The sequence below is a fragment of the Nylanderia fulva genome, unplaced genomic scaffold, assembly GCF_048542155.1.
Source record: "Nylanderia fulva isolate GAGA-0341 unplaced genomic scaffold, ASM4854215v1 Scaffold480, whole genome shotgun sequence".
NCBI lineage: Eukaryota > Metazoa > Arthropoda > Insecta > Hymenoptera > Formicidae > Nylanderia > Nylanderia fulva.
In genome coordinates, this window is record NW_028190566.1 from 57683 (window position 1) to 79778 (window position 22096).

Consider the following 22096-nt stretch of genomic DNA (forward strand, 5'->3'; position numbering starts at 1 on the left):
AAACGCCTTGCTAGACATAAATTGATCCTACGGCGTATTGCTGCGAAAAAAAGGTAATTTGAAAATTAAGAGAAAACTATTGGTGCAGCGCGGCGGATTCTTACCCTATCTTATTGTTCCTATACTTGAAGCTATATTATCCCTGTTTAGGATTGAGAAAAATTCGCCGCGCTCGATCAAACGAAAATTCACGGATCAGTCGAGAATTTAGGTAAAGGCAATTGCCGCGGGCCTAACACGGCAGCACCTCGCGGCACGCACCGCGGGAAGCGCCGCGGAAGCAAATTTTCGGCCAATTAGCGCATTCCGCGTGTACCCCTCGCGATCACGCGATCGATAGCGTGATCGATGAGGGCAGCATTCCGTCGGAGACAGTCGTCGTGGAGAGAGAGCCGGCTTTGGTCGCAAGTCAGACTAAAGAATTCGCGTTACGGTGTAATAAGTGCGTGAATGTATTATCGCGACAAATACGAACAGATTTGCGCGGTATTTTGTGACATATCGAGAGTGAAAAGTTAACGGGTAATCGGATCTCGTTCGCGACGCAACATACACGTTCTCGCGACGAATTCGCCATTGTCTCGTGCACGCTACGTGCACGTGATCGAACATTACGAGTATTCGGATCGTGCTGGAGGATTTATTGCGATATTCGCGTACAGGTGAATGCATGTCGTGCATTCTCTCTCTCTCTCTCTTTCTCTCTCTCTCTCTCCCACGCTCTCTCTCACAATTGTCGTAGCACGCCGTCGCGACGAATTCGCCGTTGTATTGTGCACGCTGCGTACACGTGATCGACTCCAGCGAATATTCGAATCCTTCTGGAGGATTCTGTGTGATAATCACTTGCCGATGAATGCATGTCGTGCATTCTCTCTCTCTCCCTTTCTCCCTCTCTCAGGAGTGTCGTCACAGTGTTTTCGATTTCCAAAATCTTTCACGCGGTGTGCACGTGCAAGCGGCTAGCGACTCAAAGATTTGGCCAGGATTGCTTGCATTATTGTCGTCGAGCGATTGTAATCCTGCGTTAATCTTGTGAGTTAATTTTTGTTGTGAGAAGTGATCGTGAACAAGATAATTTAAGACAATTATTGAATCGCGTTAAATCATATGTGCGCGTTTTCGATAAATTATAACGGTCGTCTACAAGAGGACAAATTTGTTATTGTACGATTCGCGATCGTGACTTTCAAATAGGACATTGTTTTTTCTTGCGACAAAAGACATTGGTGTCGATATCGAACAAACAGTTTTCTTTTTTTGTGATCGCGAGCTTCGAAACGAATAATTGTTTTGTACGACGCTTGATACACAATCAGGCGTTCGATAAGTGATCAATTGTCAAATGTAAATTTGCTGCGCGTACAGCAAACGCTTTCGATTCTCATATCGAAGTTTTTTTTTTCTTTGGTTTGTTTGTGTCAAGTCCAGGTGACTTTCAGACGTGTGATATAATAAATTGATCTGTTTTTGTTCATCAAACTCAAGACTCCTTTTCAATTCGGCCTCCTGCGTAAATCATCAATTTCAGCGCACACATGGGTGCGCGATCACCCTATTAAGATACAGTCCACTCAATAATTATCCTATTGTCCATCCATCACATCTCTCATAAGATTCCTATGATTTCTTTCCAAAAAAAAAAGGTGAAGGATCTGAGAGGCGGCGCGCGAGACGCGGCCCTAAAAAGGCCGAGCATGCTCGTTCGTCGCAGCTTCGTGTCGGACCACGGTTCATGCCGCGCGTACGCAACAATCCCGGATCATTGAAGATTAAAAAAGGGGCGCTATTCTGTGTATATTTGTTGCACCAAATGTGAAAAAGATAAAATATTTACGATTCAATAATGGAAAGAGCAAAAAAAAATGGTTTTAATTTTGTCGGAAAATCTCGAAAGACTGCAGCGACAACCGGAAATTTCCTCTAACGCGCCGGCCGATAATTCATCGAATAAAATTACCGGGATATCAAATGTGGAAAATGATAATAATAATTCCGTACGGACCCCGGGAACTCCTTTGTCACGGCTCGATGCAGAGATGTGGCGTATTCTGAATCTCACACCTCAAGTCAGCGAGGACGAAAAATGGAAAATGTATAAGGAGGTACTTCAGCGTTATCTCAAGTTTGTTCGTGCTGCGAGAAAACGTTTACGCAAAGACGTACACGCCAGCGGTGAACGCGATGGAGAGCAGGACAAAGACACGAAAGAGCAAGAGGATGATAACATTGATGATGACGATGAAATTATGGAAACGCAAACTTTAATTAGCAGCGACGCCCGCTAAACTTTCTGGTAACGTCACATTTCGACTATAATTAAGCAAATTTGAAACGTTTACATGCAACGGTAATAAAAGGTTCCGTAAACGTCTCAAATTAACGTTTTATTAGTGTCAGTTCGTAGAACGTACTAGAAACGTTGCTTTTCCACATTAAATTTGACAATTCGGAACGTCACAAATGAAACGTTTTGTAACGTTCAAGTAACATTTCGTATGAAACGTTTTCTTTGCAACTTTATAAACGTTACTTCAATGGTAGCATTTACTATGTTTCTAAAACATTCATTTCGCTACGTACTTGAAACGTTTCATTCAAAACGTAAACTTTGAAAAACATTTCACTACTCCGCATTAACGTTATAAATGCGACATTATTAAAAGATTTAATTTTGCAGCCTCGTAAAGTGAACTCGCAATTTATCGTTGATAAATAATCATAACTTTTTAACAAATTGCAATTTTACAACAAGTAATAGCGTTTTCGATTGGGGTGCACTGGCTGCACTGAATGTCAGGCGCGTGTTCGATTGGTAGTGCCAATGCGCACTTGGCTAGTGTTGCGTGTTCGTTTGAACGCACAACACTCGCATAGTGCGCACTCAGTGCGCACTAAGTGGCACGAGATATTTTGACGGTGCCAGTTCAGTGCACTGGATGCATGCAAGCAGTAGGGCATTCTTTTGAACGAAAATTCGACATAATGAGCAATTCGGATTTGGCTCTCTTTAATATTTTGGAATCTTCTTCTAGTTCAAGCGAGCAAGAAGAAATAATTACAACTCTTCGAACTAGAAGAATAATTCCAAAAACTGTAAATTATGTAGAATGTGTGAAAAAAATAGATAATGACACCGTAAGTGTTATATCTTTTTATATAAACATCGAACCTATACCCTTTTTTAAAATATAATTAATGTACTTAATGTAATAGCATTTTTATACTGAATAATAATAATTTTTATATTTGTCATACGTGATATTCTTGATCATCTTCTATATTTAATTACATATAATAAAAATCATTACTTAACTGAACACAAGATGTCGAGGTTACTTTTTCGTTCTTCCCGGAATCTAGTCAACTCAAGTGGCACTGAAAATTTCGGCGTGTTCTTTTTCACCTGCACTATTCAGTGCAACCCATGGAACTTGTCCAGTGTTCGTATGAACTGAGTGCGCACTGGTGCGCACTAACTTTTTCCCAATCGAAAACGCTATAAGTCTCAAAATATTACTCCTATTATTATAATTGTTCGATTGCGACCGCTGGCGGCCTCCGCGCGTATCAGAAAGTAAATAAGGGACATATTGATGAACGCGGCAAATGTCGCGCGTTGCAAGCGGTTGCCACTCACCGATTCGCTTTTTTGTTTCGCGCGTTATGATTGGTCGCTTGAGTTGCGACAACGCGCGATGTGCTTGTTTGTGCCGAGCAGTCGAGGGGATTTACCGCGTAGTGTGCGAACGTGTCTTTTCGTATAATTGATTGTGCCGATTGATTTGTGCAGTAATAAAGTTCTCAAGAATAATAGTGTTTTTGACGTGATCGAATCCAAAATCTGGCTAACTTGGGTTGGATTCCTGGGTTATATTGCCCTCCCGCAAGGACGCTTCCTGCATATATAATTAACGCCCGGATAAGCGTATATTTCTTATTAATTGATTTTTTTTCTAACAATTGTTAGAAAAAAAAATCAATGACGTCACACACTCAAACTTCTGTTGCTGAGGGAAATCAGCATCAGTTACATGAGGTAAGTAACAAACTTATTTACAGGGTTGGGAAGTAACGAGTTACTTGTAACGAAGTTACAGTTACAGTTACCTTTTTTCGGTAACTATAACTTAACTTCGTTACTTTTCTCCATCTGTAACTGTAACTGTAACTTAGTTACATTTTTTTAGTAACTAGTAACTATTTTAACAGTTACTTTATGAGTTACTTTTTTTGGAAACATGCGCTAAAAGTATCGTTCAAATATGGTAGCCATTATATTGTTATTAAATTCTGATAACAGTAACATATGCATCTTCATATGATTTAATTTTTTACCTACAATTCTCATATATATTTAGTGTACATAAAATAATACAACACATAATTAAGATCGACCAATCATATATATATATATATATTAATGCTGTGTACAAATATATATAATATGTATATACAGGGTGTCCGGGTGATTACCTGCAATACTTTGGGAGATTATTCGCTATTATTATTGTTGTTCAATATGAATAATGATAATAATAGCTCTTACTATTAATTATTTTCCTTTTTTAATTATTTGTGTCATTGTGAACTTGTGTGTGATAAACCTTTATATATACACTCAGTGTGCACTAGTGCACCCGATCGAATTCGCTATATGTCGAAATTAAAGTCCTGAGCCATTTTGTTTATCTGAGTTTTCTGAGGTTTCATATATGTATATATATATATATATATATATATAAATAATTTTGATTGACAGATGAATACCAGACTGCCATAGATTTCGCAATAAGAAAAACAAAAACTGATACAGATATATCAGTGCTAGAAACTGGCCGAAACAAAAGGAAAGTAAAAAAGAAGAGCCAAAATGATTACACGAGTGACTTCAGCGATAATTCCCAAAGTCATAGAATGACACCACCTCCGATGCTGTCTAGCGTATTTGGTACGTTAGTAGTGCATTATTAATAGAACTAAATTAAGGTAGTGCATTACGTTACTAATAGAATTGAATTCAGGAATTTAATTTTAATTTGTAAGGGGATACAGTCAGGATTTTTCATACTTTTTGTTTGCACATTTTATTATATATAGACACACTTTACTATGCCATAATATATAGTCACAAACAATTTTGAATTTTTAAACCACTGAAAACATCTAGAAAAATGAAAATATGCCGTTTATAACCACGAATATCAATTCCGGCACAATTTTATACATTTTTACTTCACTATTTTTTCCAACACTTCTGGCTATGTGATGATGCAAACATAAGCCATTACAAATTTGTAGACACTTTAAAGTACTTAAAAAATAAAAGTATGTAACAAAAATAAAAAAATCGACATTATCTAAACACCTGTACCTTAATTTTAGAAATTTGATCTTTAAAATTGTTCGCGAATCGCGAATTTCAATCATTCCATTTTAATCTGCATAAGCAGAGATGATTGAGCAAAAAGTAATAAGAAAATTAATACACACTCTTATTTCTTGTAACATATTACGGTTTAAAAATAGTAAACTAAATTTTTTAAATATATAAATAACCCAGCAAACACAGATTATAATTATTATATAATCTACAAGTAACACGTAATATAACAGAAGTTATAAATTATTAATTTTGATGTTACATAATTTTCTTTTGTAACAACAATTTAACTGTATTTTAAAACTGTTATATTTTTTTGGTATTTTCTAGTTATAACAGTATAACAATAATAAAATAAAAATATAACATGTTATATAACAAGCGTTGCGTTAGCATTATTTAAATGTTATATAACATATTTTGTAATAAGCATCACTTTTAAATTTTGCCGCGCAACAAGTATTTCCGTGTCCTGTGTGTGTACGTATGTGTTGCTGAGAAGAAAGCTCTTTCCGGTTTGCTGTTCATCAACGGAATTTTGGCGGCTAATTTATATCAAAGGTAATCGTTTCTGTCTTTATAAATAATCATCTAATATATACTAAATATGGATTTTTTACACAATGAAAGTAAATTGATTTATAATATTCTTTTTTATTAATATTTGTACTAAATTTTACAAAACTGTTGTCCAAAAAATAGGTTATGCTCCACGTGCCAATATAAATTATTCATATATATCCTATTTTGTTACATTTTAAGGTGGATGAATTAGCTTTTTATTCATTTAAATTATAAACTATAATTATGTGCAAATTTCGATAATTTTTAATAAAGAAAATATGCAGTGAAACAGATTCATAAAAGCTAGTTATCGGTTCTTATAACTCTGTTTAATTGCATATTATCTAATTAGTGTAATGTTTATTGCTATTTATAATGAACATGATATTTAATGTATTGAAATGATATTATATGTGTCGATATTAATGTATTTTAAATATCTTGTTTTACAGCATACTCCAGGCTCTTTGCAGAACATTGATAGAAAGAAATCAACGCTTGCCTAAATTGGTTGGTTAGCGAGTTTGATTTAATTTGGCTTCGAAGCTGTTCCCTGTGTTACAATTCATTAAAAACTGCTGTTTCATCAAAAGTGGTAAGTAATTGATACAAATATCTGTAATAATTATACTTATGAAGTGGTTATGTCTAACGATGAACATTTGCATCTAGTAACGAAAATATGTAGTTAAATAAACCTAAAAAGTTATTAGTTTTTATTCAATTGCATCTTTTTTATTGATATAAATGTTTATCAATATTAATCAATATAAGTTATTTTATTATATATTATTTTATTTTAAATCGAGTTATTTAATTATATATTTCTTTTATTCAAATATTAATATTATATACATTAATTGCTATTTATTTACAATTACAATACTTTGCTATTTTACATTATTTTGAATGTTTACATTATATAATTTAATAGTATAATTTAATAATATATAATTTAATAGTATATATTATTTTTATCACCTATGCATTCTGCATGCTATGTACATATACTTATTGGATAGAACACATGATTTTTTATCAAACTTATTACTTTTTAATTTTAATAAATGTAAAGTACTTCTTGTACATAGTTTGGGTTTGCATCAATAGTTTTTGCAATGAAATAATATTTTTGAATACGATTGTTACTGTTTGTGAAAATACTCCTCCAGTATCAACAAAATATTTAAGAAGAAACTCATTTTCAAATATCTTAAAAATTATAAAATAATTGATTGTTTTTTTTATTAAAAAACGTTTTATTTAACATTAATGTCATTAATATTTCTTTAACATTTATGAAGTATTTATTTTATTATTTTATTCAATTTTATATATATATATATTTTTATTTAATTAAAATATATTTTTATTTTAAGATTCTTTTCAGATTTAATATTGAGGTGTGTAACGCGCGTATATTTTAACAATATTTGTTGAGGTATAACTTTATTTATCATGCCTAAAGATATTAGATATTTATCACAAAGACGAAGGAATCAGATTATTAATCGAGATTTACGTAATGAAGATTCGATTTTATTACATAATCAAAATTCGACTTCATATTTAACTTTATCAAATTTAGAACCTAATGTAGTAGAAGAAGCGGTTAATATTAACACAAATTCAGAAAATTTTTGCACGAATAGTACATTATTCGACGAAACAAACCAATTTGATGAATTATCAATAGATTTTCAACTTGAGAACAATAATATATGTACTTTTGATGAGACAAATAATATACCCACATTGATAGATAATAATAAGTGCAACCATGAGCTAAGCTTACGAGAAGATTTACAGAAATTAATTATAGAACGTAACGTTCCTCACAATACTGCTAATGAATTATTGAGAATATTAAGAAAGCATGGCCATACTGAATTGCCTAGTGATGTTAGAGTTTTAGTTAATACACCACGTAACGCATCCGTAAACATAAAACATATGGGTAATGGTCGTTATGCACATTTTGGCCTTACTTCTGCTCTAGAACGATCTATAAAAAATTACTCCCAGTTTATTAACACAAATAAAATTAAAATAAATATAAATATAGACGGCTTACCTATTTCGAAAAGTTCTAATAGTCAATTCTGGCCTATCATGGCATCTATTGAAGATATCGGTATTCATACATTGCCATTCGTAATTGGTATATATCATGGTATGTGTAAACCGAGCGATGCGAATGATTTTCTTGGTAGTTTTGTTAATGTATTTTTGTTTCTTTTTGAAAATGGCATAATTGTTAATAACAAGAAATATAAAGTGAATATTAATGCAATACTTTGCGATGCTCCAGCCAAATCATTTATAACGTACACAAAAGGCCACACAGGATATTTTTCGTGTTCCAAATGTATGCAAGAAGGCGATTTCGTAAATAATAAAGTAATTTTTCCTGAAATTAATAACATTTTACGTACAGATGACTCGTTTAAGAATCGAATTCAAATAGAACATCACACAGGCGATTCTGTATTGGAAAAGCTTTCCATCGGAATGGTTTCGCAAATTCCGCTTGACTATATGCACCTTGTTTGCTTAGGTGTTATGAAACGGTTGTTGCAATTATGGATTAAAGGAAATAAAGAAAATAGATTAAATGCAGAAAGTATTGATTCAATTTCACAATATTTAATAAATTTTAAACAAAGCGTTCCATCTGAATTTGCTAGAAAGCCTAGAACTTTAGTTGATATTGATAAATGGAAAGCCACGGAATTGCGTCAATTTTTGTTGTATACTGGAATAGTAATTTTGCAGTCAACCATTCCTCCAATTTTGTATAATCACTTTCTTTCTCTTAGTGTTGCAATAAGAATAATGGCTAATCCACAAATACGTACAAATGAGACAGGTCTTGCTTATGCACATTCTTTACTATTACATTTTGTATCCAATTACAGTACTATTTATGGTAAACAATATCTATCACATAATGTTCATAACCTTCTACATATTGCTGATGACGTAAAAAACTTTGGTTGTCTTGATAATTTTAGTTGCTTTAAATACGAAAATAATATGCATAAAATTAAAAAGAAATTGCATCAATGTGGGAAACCCTTAGAAGAACTTTCAAATCGCATATTTGAAGAATTACAGCAACCAATTATACAATACCCTATCGTAAATTATCCGGTTGTTGTATATACAAATAAAGCAAAAATTTCTCATTTTCAATATAAAAACTTTAAGATTGCAATAACTGAGAATGATAAATGTGCTTTGCTTAATGATAATTCTGTAGTTTTTATTTTGGATATTATTGAAGAGGAAGATATATTATTTTTTCGCGCAAAACGTTTTCTAAATCCGAAATCTTTTTTTACTGTGCCATGTGCTTCTGAAAAACTTGGTATATTTCTAATATCAAGTGCAACTAATTCAGAAATTATAACGGTTCCACTCAATGCAATAAAACAAAAATGTTTAATATTAAAATATATGAATGAGACTGATTGTTATATAACAATACCGCTTTTACATACTAATAATTAGATGTTATTCATCGTTAATAATTTAATATTTTTATTTAATTTTCCGTACTTTTGTAAAGAATCAAAAATTTATTTTGAATAACGTAATATAAATGTCATTTTAATGTATTCCTTTGTCTTTGTGAAAATACTTTTAATTTGCATATTTGGAAAGGCGCAAATTGAATAAACATTTGTAAGATTGAGTATTTACAAATTGTATTAATATTTAATTTTTTAAACAAAATTAAACAATCATATATAGTAGGCCAACTAAACGAGCAAATAAATAAGATGTAAAAAATTTTTTTATTAATAGTTAAATCATTAAATTAACATTCCGTTACAGAATCGATATAAATTGTAAACGTTTCGACTGCACTACAGTCTTTATCAATACATAAAAATTAAATATTAAAATATAAAGTTAGATGTTAAAAATACAAAGTTAGTTAAATATTAAAATATAAAATTGAAACGATTCTTCGCTGTTGACCAATAGATATGCAAGGCGATTGGTCTGAGATGCCAAGTTATGCGACATTTGAGCATGCTACGGATATAATACGCGAATTAAATCAATGTCAGAAAAAATTAAAAAATCTTTCAACTTACATTATCGTTTTAACAAGTCCTTTTCCCCGATATTTCAAGTGTGTGTTGCGAAGTCTGAATACCAAATGTCAAAATAGAGAGCGTGATGTATTTATTTATTACCAATGTTTTTTCTAAATTATGATTCAGCAAATTTTTTAAGTATGTCAAAATAACTACTGTCTAACAATTCGGTGTCTGTATTTAAATTAATTCCATTTTTCTGTTCTTTAATGTGGATCATTTCAGATATTAGTCTTTTTTGGTAATTCTTTTCATGATCCATAATTTTAATATTGTCCCAGTCAAATGTATGTTGTTCGTTTAGAATGTGTTCCGTGATAACCGAATGTCTAGCAGAGTCTAATTTAATATTATTTTTATGTTCTTTAAGTCTCGTTCCTAACTGTCTTTTTGTCTGTCCGACATATGTGGCGTCACAATCGTTGCAATTCAATTTGTAAATAACGTTAGAATTCGTGGGGCAATTATTTTTGTCCTTTTGAACTCTTATGAAGTCATTTAATTTTTTAATGCAACGATATCCTACCACTACGTCAGGTCTTCTTATTGCTGAAGCAACTTTCTCAGATATTGATTCTATATATGGTATGACAAAATATTTAATGTTAGTATTAGTATTATTAGTATCTGTTATATTGTTATTATTAGGCTTGTTAAATTTCTTAGTTGAGAGATTTTTTAATCTGCGTTTTATTTCTGTGAAAATTAGATCAAGAGGATAACCGTTGGATAGCAAAATGTTAATAGCTTTCTCTATATTTTTTTTGTGAAATTGCGGATGTGATAGAAATAAAGCTCTATCTACCAAGTTATAAATTGTTCCTATTTTATGACAAGTCGGATGATTTGAAAAAAATGAAAGTAATCTACCTGAGAATGTCTTTTTGTGATACCAATCTAAATAAATTTTGTTATCTATTACTTTGATCATTATGTCTAAAATTATAACGATAGACTACAATTTACATTGGAAAAGGAGGATAATCGTTGTATAAGCTTTTTAGACATAATGATCAAAGTAATAGATAACAAAATTTATTTAGATTGGTATCACAAAAAGACATTCTCAGGTAGATTACTTTCATTTTTTTCAAATCATCCGACTTGTCATAAAATAGGAACAATTTATAACTTGGTAGATAGAGCTTTATTACTATCACATCCGCAATTTCACAAAAAAAATATAGAGAAAGCTATTAACATTTTGCTATCCAACGGTTATCCTCTTGATCTAATTTTCACAGAAATAAAACGCAGATTAAAAAATCTCTCAACTAAGAAATTTAACAAGCCTAATAATAACAATATAACAGATACTAATAATACTAATACTAACATTAAATATTTTGTCATACCATATATAGAATCAATATCTGAGAAAGTTGCTTCAGCAATAAGAAGACCTGACGTAGTGGTAGGATATCGTTGCATTAAAAAATTAAATGACTTCATAAGAGTTCAAAAGGACAAAAATAATTGCCCCACGAATTCTAACGTTATTTACAAATTGAATTGCAACGATTGTGACGCCACATATGTCGGACAGACAAAAAGACAGTTAGGAACGAGACTTAAAGAACATAAAAATAATATTAAATTAGACTCTGCTAGACATTCGGTTATCACGGAACACATTCTAAACGAACAACATACATTTGACTGGGACAATATTAAAATTATGGATCATGAAAAGAATTACCAAAAAAGACTAATATCTGAAATGATCCACATTAAAGAACAGAAAAATGGAATTAATTTAAATACAGACACCGAATTGTTAGACAGTAGTTATTTTGACATACTTAAAAAATTTGCTGAATCATAATTTAGAAAAAACATTGGTAATAAATAAATACATCACGCTCTCTATTTTGACATTTGGTATTCAGACTTCGCAACACACACTTGAAATATCGGGGAAAAGGACTTGTTAAAACGATAATGTAAGTTGAAAGATTTTTTAATTTTTTCTGACATTGATTTAATTCGCGTATTATATCCGTAGCATGCTCAAATGTCGCATAACTTGGCATCTCAGACCAATCGCCTTGCATATCTATTGGTCAACAGCGAAGAATCGTTTCAATTTTATATTTTAATATTTAACTAACTTTGTATTTTTAACATCTAACTTTATATTTTAATATTTAATTTTTATGTATTGATAAAGACTGTAGTGCAGTCGAAACGTTTACAATTTATATCGATTCTGTAACGGAATGTTAATTTAATGATTTAACTATTAATAAAAAAATTTTTTACATCTTATTTATTTGCTCGTTTAGTTGGCCTACTATATATGATTGTTTAATTTTGTTTAATTTATACGAGCCTTTCATTAATTAATTTTAATAAACGCTGGCCTTATAATGCGTGTGACTAATTACCCGTTTAAATACCATCGTTTTAATTCTAGTTTTATTTATAACTATTTTGGTCTAGAAACGTTAAAACATTTTAAATCTTGGCTAAATTTTAATTATGCGATAATTAAGGCAATGTCGAAGTTGAAATTTTTAAGGGAATGTAAGAGATATTGTTTGTTTCCCAACCATTTGCGTAATTTCTGTAATAATAAATTTGTTTTCTACCACTATAAATCAAAAAATAGGATGCGTGGTTTGTTGCATAATATCAAAACTGAAATTCTTAACATAGAGATATTTGATTTATATAGAACTTTAAACTCACTTAATAAAAAACGGTCAAGACAATTCCAAATTCTCCAAAATCTTTTACCATCTTATATCTGGCAGGAGATTTTAAATCACCATTGCAACTCCTTTTCTTTGTTCAACCAAAAATTATATCTCATACATAAGAAAAAATTCCTATGGCTACGTAAATCGCATGAAACAGAGTACATTAAAAATATTGATCCTATCGAATTAAAAACAACATCTTCGACAAATATTGTTGATAACACTGTTTCTGCCAACAGTTTTCGTTATGCTACACATAACCCTTTACAACAAACTAACCAGAAATGGTTTATTAATTTAACTGATAAAAAAATTCCCCCCAATGTAACCAATCTATTACAATTGGGAGGTGAATTTAGTCTCCCAGTTAAATTAAATAAAAAAGTAGCTATACACGAATTCATCAAAGATATAGAAAGCAATTCTAACGGGATCAGAAATCTTACTTCGATTCGTAATGCTGCCATTCCACAATTTTCATTATTTTTAAACAATAACGACAAAAAAACGGACATACAAGAAAAATTATTTCACATGCATAAAGACACAATTAAATTCTGCAATCAAAATCCTAATATTTTATTTACCAGAGCAGATAAAGGCAGCATTACAGTCGCACTAGAAAAAGAATTTTATATAAAAAAAGTTGAGAGTCTCCTAGAAGACGATTCTACGTATACCATAGTTAAAAACAATCCATCAACAAAAATAGAAAAAGACCTCAATATTTGTTTAAAAAAATGGTTGAAAAAAGACTTCATCAACAAAAAAGAATATTATTATTTATTTTCAAGCGACTCTCTTCTTCCTAAAGCTTATGGGCTCCCCAAGATCCACAAGGAAAATATTCCTTTTAGATTAATAGTTTCCTCAATAAATACTTCTCTATATAATATTGCTTCTTTCTTTCATAAAATTTTAAAAGATAGCCTTCCTAGAGCGGACAGTTTTGTAAATAACAGTTTTGATATATGCAACATTCTATCAGGGAAAACAATACAAGATACCGACATAATAGCTTCATTGGACGTTGTTTCATTATTTACTAATGTTTCCGTAGATCTTGCATTCAACGGTATCAATAATAGATGGCATTTTATAGAGTCACACACAAAGATTCCCAAAAATGAATTCATAGGTATGATAAAATTTATATTAACTTCTACATTTTTCACTTTTAATAACATAACTTACAAACAAATTTATGGGACTCCTATGGGTTCCCCACTTTCTCCGATCATTGCCGATATAGTCATGCAGGACTTGGAAACATCAGTAATTAGTAATTTAAATTGCGAAATGACTTTCTATTTCCGTTATGTAGACGACATTATTTTATGCACTTCCGCTGACAATATTACATATGTTTTGAACGAATTCAACAATTATAACGATAGACTACAATTTACATTGGAAAAGGAGGATAATCGTTGTATAAGCTTTTTAGACATAATGATCAAAGTAATAGATAACAAAATTTATTTAGATTGGTATCACAAAAAGACATTCTCAGGTAGATTACTTTCATTTTTTTCAAATCATCCGACTTGTCATAAAATAGGAACAATTTATAACTTGGTAGATAGAGCTTTATTACTATCACATCCGCAATTTCACAAAAAAAATATAGAGAAAGCTATTAACATTTTGCTATCCAACGGTTATCCTCTTGATCTAATTTTCACAGAAATAAAACGCAGATTAAAAAATCTCTCAACTAAGAAATTTAACAAGCCTAATAATAACAATATAACAGATACTAATAATACTAATACTAACATTAAATATTTTGTCATACCATATATAGAATCAATATCTGAGAAAGTTGCTTCAGCAATAAGAAGACCTGACGTAGTGGTAGGATATCGTTGCATTAAAAAATTAAATGACTTCATAAGAGTTCAAAAGGACAAAAATAATTGCCCCACGAATTCTAACGTTATTTACAAATTGAATTGCAACGATTGTGACGCCACATATGTCGGACAGACAAAAAGACAGTTAGGAACGAGACTTAAAGAACATAAAAATAATATTAAATTAGACTCTGCTAGACATTCGGTTATCACGGAACACATTCTAAACGAACAACATACATTTGACTGGGACAATATTAAAATTATGGATCATGAAAAGAATTACCAAAAAAGACTAATATCTGAAATGATCCACATTAAAGAACAGAAAAATGGAATTAATTTAAATACAGACACCGAATTGTTAGACAGTAGTTATTTTGACATACTTAAAAAATTTGCTGAATCATAATTTAGAAAAAACATTGGTAATAAATAAATACATCACGCTCTCTATTTTGACATTTGGTATTCAGACTTCGCAACACACACTTGAAATATCGGGGAAAAGGACTTGTTAAAACGATAATGTAAGTTGAAAGATTTTTTAATTTTTTCTGACATTGATTTAATTCGCGTATTATATCCGTAGCATGCTCAAATGTCGCATAACTTGGCATCTCAGACCAATCGCCTTGCATATCTATTGGTCAACAGCGAAGAATCGTTTCAATTTTATATTTTAATATTTAACTAACTTTGTATTTTTAACATCTAACTTTATATTTTAATATTTAATTTTTATGTATTGATAAAGACTGTAGTGCAGTCGAAACGTTTACAATTTATATCGATTCTGTAACGGAATGTTAATTTAATGATTTAACTATTAATAAAAAAATTTTTTACATCTTATTTATTTGCTCGTTTAGTTGGCCTACTATATATGATTGTTTAATTTTGTTTAATTTATACGAGCCTTTCATTAATTAATTTTAATTTTTTAATTTTGCAATATTTTATGTACATAAATCTTATGCATAAAATTATAATTTTGATTGATTAAAACTATGAACTATTAAAAAATATAATTTATATCATATATATATAATTGCAAGAGACGATGTGAATTAAAATTAATTTGATTTTAATTTTTACTAGGCTAGTAATAATTTTTATATCTTTAATTTTATCTTAAATATATGTAGATGTAACAAGTATTCTTTATGTATTATTAATTATTTATTATTAACAAAATTAATATAAATGCATTTGAGGATTGTATTTCAATAATATAATTATATCAGTAATATGGCATAAAAACGTATACATAAGCAATATAATTTTATTAAAATTAAATATAAACGTATATTTTTCTTACAAAATATTTATATTATTGCATAGTTTGAGTAAAAAATATTCTTGTAAAATCTATTTATTACATTGATGAAATAATATATGTATACATATATTAATATTGTATAAAATTTTAACTTATAAAAGAATTATTTTATAACACAAATTTGTCTTATTTTTGTATTTATTAATGCAAAAAAACTTTTGCATTAAAGCAAAAAAACTTTTATATTACATATGATATCAAATGTGATTTTTAAAATTTTGCATTAAAGCAATCAATTATTTTGATCAATAATTTTGTCAATAAGATATTACTAATGTGATTGGATGTATATACATATTTTTATTTGTGAAGAAATTAATTTATATACTGTTTTTTTGTTTAGAGAAAAATGGATTCTGGTGGTACTATAGGAAAAAGATATTCCGTTGTCAAGTTTGTTATAGATAATTCATACTCAGAAATACCAACAGCGTGGCTTATACTAGATGACAATCAACAACAGAAGTGCTGGTGGCCACGGACAGCAAATGCTGCACCTCTAATCGCAAACTATGCAAGTCCGAATTTTGAAACTTGGGATCAATATAATATTGAACTCATAAAACATTGTAGTAAGTACTTATGCATTTTTATCTTTTGTGTGTTATGATTATATTATATTACACTATTAAGAGTCATTTAAGTTTGCGCAGAACATATTTATTGTAATGTTTTTATTGTGATTATTATTAGTATTATATTATTATTATTATCATTAATGCGCAATTTAATATATCTATTTTTTTATTATAGGATCTTTGGAATCTGCAAGAAAAAGTGCAGCTGACTCCAACTACCAAACAACCGACGAAGACAAATTGGGACGTGGCAAAAGACAGCATACTTTGTACAATCGATATAGCAGTGAAGAAGAAGAAAACGACGATTATGTACATCGACCAATTGCTAAAATTAAGAGTACGTATTAAAACAGCATGTTTTATTATATTTGATAATCTTCATTTTTAAAGGGCTATATAAGAAAATTTTTTTTTAAATATTTACAGAGAAAGAAAAAGCAAGCAGTATGAATAAAATTACATCTGCTTTCCCACTGTGTCCGGACAATTTAACCTTGAATAATTTCACCAACAATGAAATTGAAAGCATCAAAACTGTGATTGATTCAGTAAAAAAGATTCCATTATCACAACCTTGTGGTACGTATAGTATGTGATATTATAATCTTTGATATTTTGATTTTTATTACATATTGTATACATTTCCAGAGAAAAAGAAAACTTCTTGTACACAAGAAGTGGATATACGTCAGATTTGTGATATTCCCATAATATTTCAAAGTATGTATATTGTCATGAGCATCGATATACAGAATGGACTGAGCATCGAATAAGAAGTAACAAACTGACGTCATTAAACGTCAAAATAACGTCACACGACGTCAAAATAACGTCATTTTGATGTTTAATCACGTCAGTCTGTTACCTGGGTTATTTATTGATGTTCAGTTCATGTTATATGTCGATGATCATAAGTATATAAAGTCAACAAAAATTATATTCATGTATATATATATATCTAATATTTCTTTTTTGTAGATTGTGATCCATTATCTGAAAAACATGAAAACCATAAAGAATTGCAAGAAATAGTTAATGAAGTATCAGACCCTAATATAAAAAGTATGTATTAATATATATGCATATAATGGCTTTTAGTTAAATAGTAATATAAAATTATGTATAATAAGAAATACATTGTACACATTGCAGAGTACTTTAATCAAGTGATACGTACACAGCAAGATATAATACGTAATCAAGGACAAATAACACGTACCCAAACTACGTCCAATTTAATCTTAAGAGACATCAAACAATTGGTAAACCGATTGGAAGATGTTATGAAGAGCCGCGCTCTTCTTCCAACAAAGGGTAATGACAGCTTGATTGCTGAAATTTTACCGTTACGCTCGGTTCAAACTATAAAAGATTTTGAGACTTTATTGCGTGACACGGAGGAAGCAGTTACGCAATTTGTAAGTTTTACATTAATTTATTTAATTAATTGTATAATTTAATTAATTGTATAAAAATTTTTAAATTTATTTTTTTTACAGAAAGAATTTATCTTAAAAGTTGGGGGAAATAATCCCAGAGACAACATTCATCGCGCCCTTTGCAAAATATTTACGAACCAATGTGCGATGGATTGCTCATGGAAGGGTGTTCGTAATAATTTTAAAATATGCGATTTATATTTTATCAAAATTATGAGAAGTGTGTTTTCTATATTATTAAAAATGTATCTATTATCCTAAATTTCTTGTTTAACTATATATTATTCTTTTTAGGAGACATTACTCTACAGTATTCTTCTTTAACAGAAGCTGAATTTGATAATATTGTGGCGGAATGGCTACGTTTCGCTAAGCAGAGAAAGCAGAGGGAAGAAAAAGGAGGAGCACAGGAACAAGATAAGGAAAATAATTAGATTTTCAGTTCTTTAATTAAAGGAAATTTTTTTTTTTAAGTATTATCTTTTGCTTTAAGTTTTTAAAAATATATATGTGATAGATAATGAATACCAAAAATGTTAATATATTTATATATGTTGCTATATTTCATAAGCTTACACATGTGTACCTGTACGTACCTGAGCAACAACACGTATATATAACTATGTTTAATGTATATATGTATACATATAAAAAAGTGCTAAGTTTTTTAATTTTTTTTTATTCTCTGGAAGAGTTTATGTTTAATTATAATTTATACATCCTTGTATAAATATATGTATACATATATATATACGTCTTATGTAATGAAAAATATAAATTTCGTTTTATAAATATAAAACGTCATATGTCATGAAAAATATAAATTTTATAAATAAAAAAGAGTTCTTTATATAGAAACTTATGTATATTACTTATGTATATTAACACCTTATAATAAAAATAAAAATTGTAATAATTGCATATTTGTTACAACAATTAAATATTTAATTGAGAATAAAAATTTTAATTATTACATATTTATTACAAACGCGAATACTACAAATATCAAATTCTTTAATTAATTTCAAGCAAAATTAAATAAAATTTTATTTAATTTTGCTTGAAATTAATTAAAGAATTTAATATTTGTAGTATTCGCGTTTGTAATAAATATGTAATAATTAAAATTTTTATTCTCAATTAAATATGTAACAATTTAGTAACAAGTAAACATAAAAGTCTTATTACATAAATATAACAGCTTTATAACACATACATAATAGCTTTATAACAATTTTGTAATTTATATTGCAGTTATAGAATTATTTTATAATTCTTTTTAAAGTTATATAACATGTTATTTATGTGTTATATTAACGTTATATATCTGTAATTTATATGAGTAGGAAATTACTCCTAACGTGTATATAACGTAGTACATTTGCGTGTTATATTCCGTTTTATTATAGCAATGTAACAATTATATATCGGTGTTTGCTGGGAAGAAAGTAAAAATGTATAATATAAATTCTCCTATATAAAATAAAAATAATATAAATATTATATTTTTTGTAATCAAATAATTCTAATTTTGTTAAGTGTTGGTTCAAAATATGTTTACGTAATACATAAATAGCCTTTATTCAGTCTTACAAGTGAATACAGAAGTAAATATTTTTGCAACGATTAGATGAATCTTTTTATTAAATATTTATTTTTCAGATCCTGCAATCGAACGTAGACGATCAAGTGAAGTTCTACAGACTGCAAGAAATCTGCCAGCAAATATTGACAACATTCTTCCAACCGTCAATAAAAAAATAAATGGTAATATAGGTGATATAGGTTAGTATTTTTTAATGTTTATAAATAGAAATGTTAATGTTTTGTCTTGAGTACTTATTAATTTTGTATTTATTTAGATTCAAACAATAACGATAATAAAGAAAATCAGATAGATCAAACGGATGATATAGGGGTTTTGAATCGTAACAATAATATAAACAATACTGTGGATCTTGAAACCTGCTCAACAGAGGGTATGTGAACGTATATATATGTATATATTTAACATTTACATACACGTATTTATTGATCGTAGTATATCTACGGTAAATAACAAATACTATTTTCATATATCAAGACTTACTTTCCGAAGTTACATTTTTATAATATAAAATATATTTTAATTCTACAGATTTAGGTCCGCAAAATATTGCTGGAAACGCATCTCTAACTCCGACAAGAAATAACTTATTCGCACAAAACGTAATCTTTGAAGATTTTCCATCAGGTTATCAATATCATTTATTAATATTTATTGTTATTTTATTACTTAAACAACTACACAACAGCAACAATAATAACAATTATGTAATAATATTTAATTGTAATTTTACAGATAGCCAGAATATAATCAAGATTTTAGAGAACACGATAGAGATTAAAACGCTATTAAGACAACAAAATGAATTTTTTGAGCAATTAAAACAAAAAAACGACGAACCAGTAATATTTGCAGCAGCAGGTCCAAGATTTAATAATTTTTCGACTATCCCTACAAAACCATTTAAAAAGCATCGAAAATTGCTGCAGTATGACACTTCATTGAAGAATGATGAAGATGGAAAAAAACAACTGGTGATAATATATACACTATCCGTCAATGATTCGTTCCTCTAGGAAATAGAGCGCTATAGATTTTTTATCGTTTATCTATATATAGCATCGTCTTATTTATTTTCTAGGAGGAATGGGAAGGAATCATTGACGGGTGTAGTGTACATTCCTCACTTACTTATTTATACAATTAAAATATAATTGCATCGTATATTCAATTAGACATGTAAATTATAAAAGATTGAAAAATGTTTCGACATTATTTATGTATGAAAAATGTAGTATGTCGTTATAATTGTAATAATTATATGCTTCAGGAAACATTTTTCTATTTGCTTGGAGGAGACTCACCCCAAGATCAAATAAAACATAGCTTGGAAAAAATGTTTTCCAATAAATTGGCTATGAAATGTTCATGGAAAGGCCAGAAAGGAAACTTTGCTATAAATTCACTTCTGCTAATAGATATCATAAAAAGTAAGACTTTCTGCATTGACCTAACTTCAAACAAAATTATATAAATCAATTTATTAATCTTTAATTTTTTCTTGCGTTTTATAGAGGCTGCTCGAAAGCATTATCCGATGTTAACGGATAGACATTATGTAAATTATGTTTCCGCCTGGCTTAAATATGCCAAAACACGTTATGATAGAGAGCAGGTACTTTTTTCATTTTACTTAAATGAATTACTATTTTTATACAGCTGAATTGATTTTGTGTCTTTTTTCTTGTCTTAGGCAAAAGCACTTAGAAATCAGATCGGATAAGGAAATGTACATGAACTCATATGGCGTTCAGCCGACCCTGCAAATGCATTAATAGTGCAATATTAAAATATAATAATATTTATTTTATAAATTAGAATAAATATCTTAAAAATACATATAAATATATAATAATATATCTTAATATAATTAATGTTTTAATTTTTTTATTTTATCAAAATATTGTTGTATATGTGCATACAAATAAATATGTAATTAATATGCAAATAATTTTTGTTTTTCACTGATCGTATTATTACATATGTAACGAATATATAAAGTTAATTTGCAACGATTATTAGGACACATCTGATCAACAATTAATGACTCATTTTAGACTGTGCCTTATACATTCGTTACAAAAACGTTGCAAATTAACCATGAAGCGGAAAATAAGTTCCTGGAACGTTGTATAAAGAACGTTGTATAAACGTTGTTTTTAGAATTAAAGTTTGTAACGTTTCCCTAACGTTTCATGCAAGTTTTACAAATGTCGCAAAAACGTTGTAAATGCGACGTCGCACATATAAGGTTTCTCAAACGTCTAAAACGCGTTACAAGTTCGACGTCGCATATGTAAGGTAATTGAATCGGGACATTTCTGGTTCCTGAAACGTTTGCCAAAAGGTTAATACAACAAAACGTAAAACGTCGCACGGCTATATTGCAATGTTACAAAAACGTTTTTGCAACAAAATATTGTTTAGCGGGCGGTAACATTGGCGCCGCTAGTACTAGTTTTGAGAAAAAACGCACTCAATCAGCAAAAATGATCCAAAAAATACTTAATAGTG

General features: G+C 29.4%; 3 protein-coding genes across 3 annotated transcripts; all 3 read left to right on the forward strand.

Moving 5' to 3' along the window:
* Positions 1-5738: 5738 nt before the first annotated feature.
* On the forward strand, positions 5739-18822 carry LOC146721404 (uncharacterized). Its single transcript, XM_085486865.1, has 10 exons — positions 5739-5944; positions 6400-6542; positions 16300-16528; positions 16710-16874; positions 16964-17116; positions 17186-17257; positions 17516-17599; positions 17690-17955; positions 18037-18196; positions 18271-18822. Exons 3-10 carry the CDS (start codon positions 16306-16308, stop codon positions 18408-18410), a joined length of 1263 nt encoding a protein of 420 aa, XP_085342991.1. The 5' UTR covers positions 5739-5944; positions 6400-6542; positions 16300-16305; the 3' UTR covers positions 18411-18822.
* Positions 7321-9610, forward strand: LOC146721405 (uncharacterized). Its single transcript, XM_085486864.1, has one exon. It carries the CDS (start codon positions 7406-7408, stop codon positions 9458-9460), a length of 2055 nt encoding a protein of 684 aa, XP_085342990.1. The 5' UTR covers positions 7321-7405; the 3' UTR covers positions 9461-9610.
* LOC146721406 (uncharacterized) lies at positions 18555-21414 on the forward strand. Its single transcript, XM_085486868.1, has 8 exons — positions 18555-18564; positions 19639-19761; positions 19839-19955; positions 20114-20209; positions 20318-20556; positions 20853-21012; positions 21097-21197; positions 21276-21414. Exons 1-8 carry the CDS (start codon positions 18555-18557, stop codon positions 21303-21305), a joined length of 876 nt encoding a protein of 291 aa, XP_085342994.1. The 3' UTR covers positions 21306-21414.
* The last annotated feature ends 682 nt before the right edge of the window (positions 21415-22096 follow it).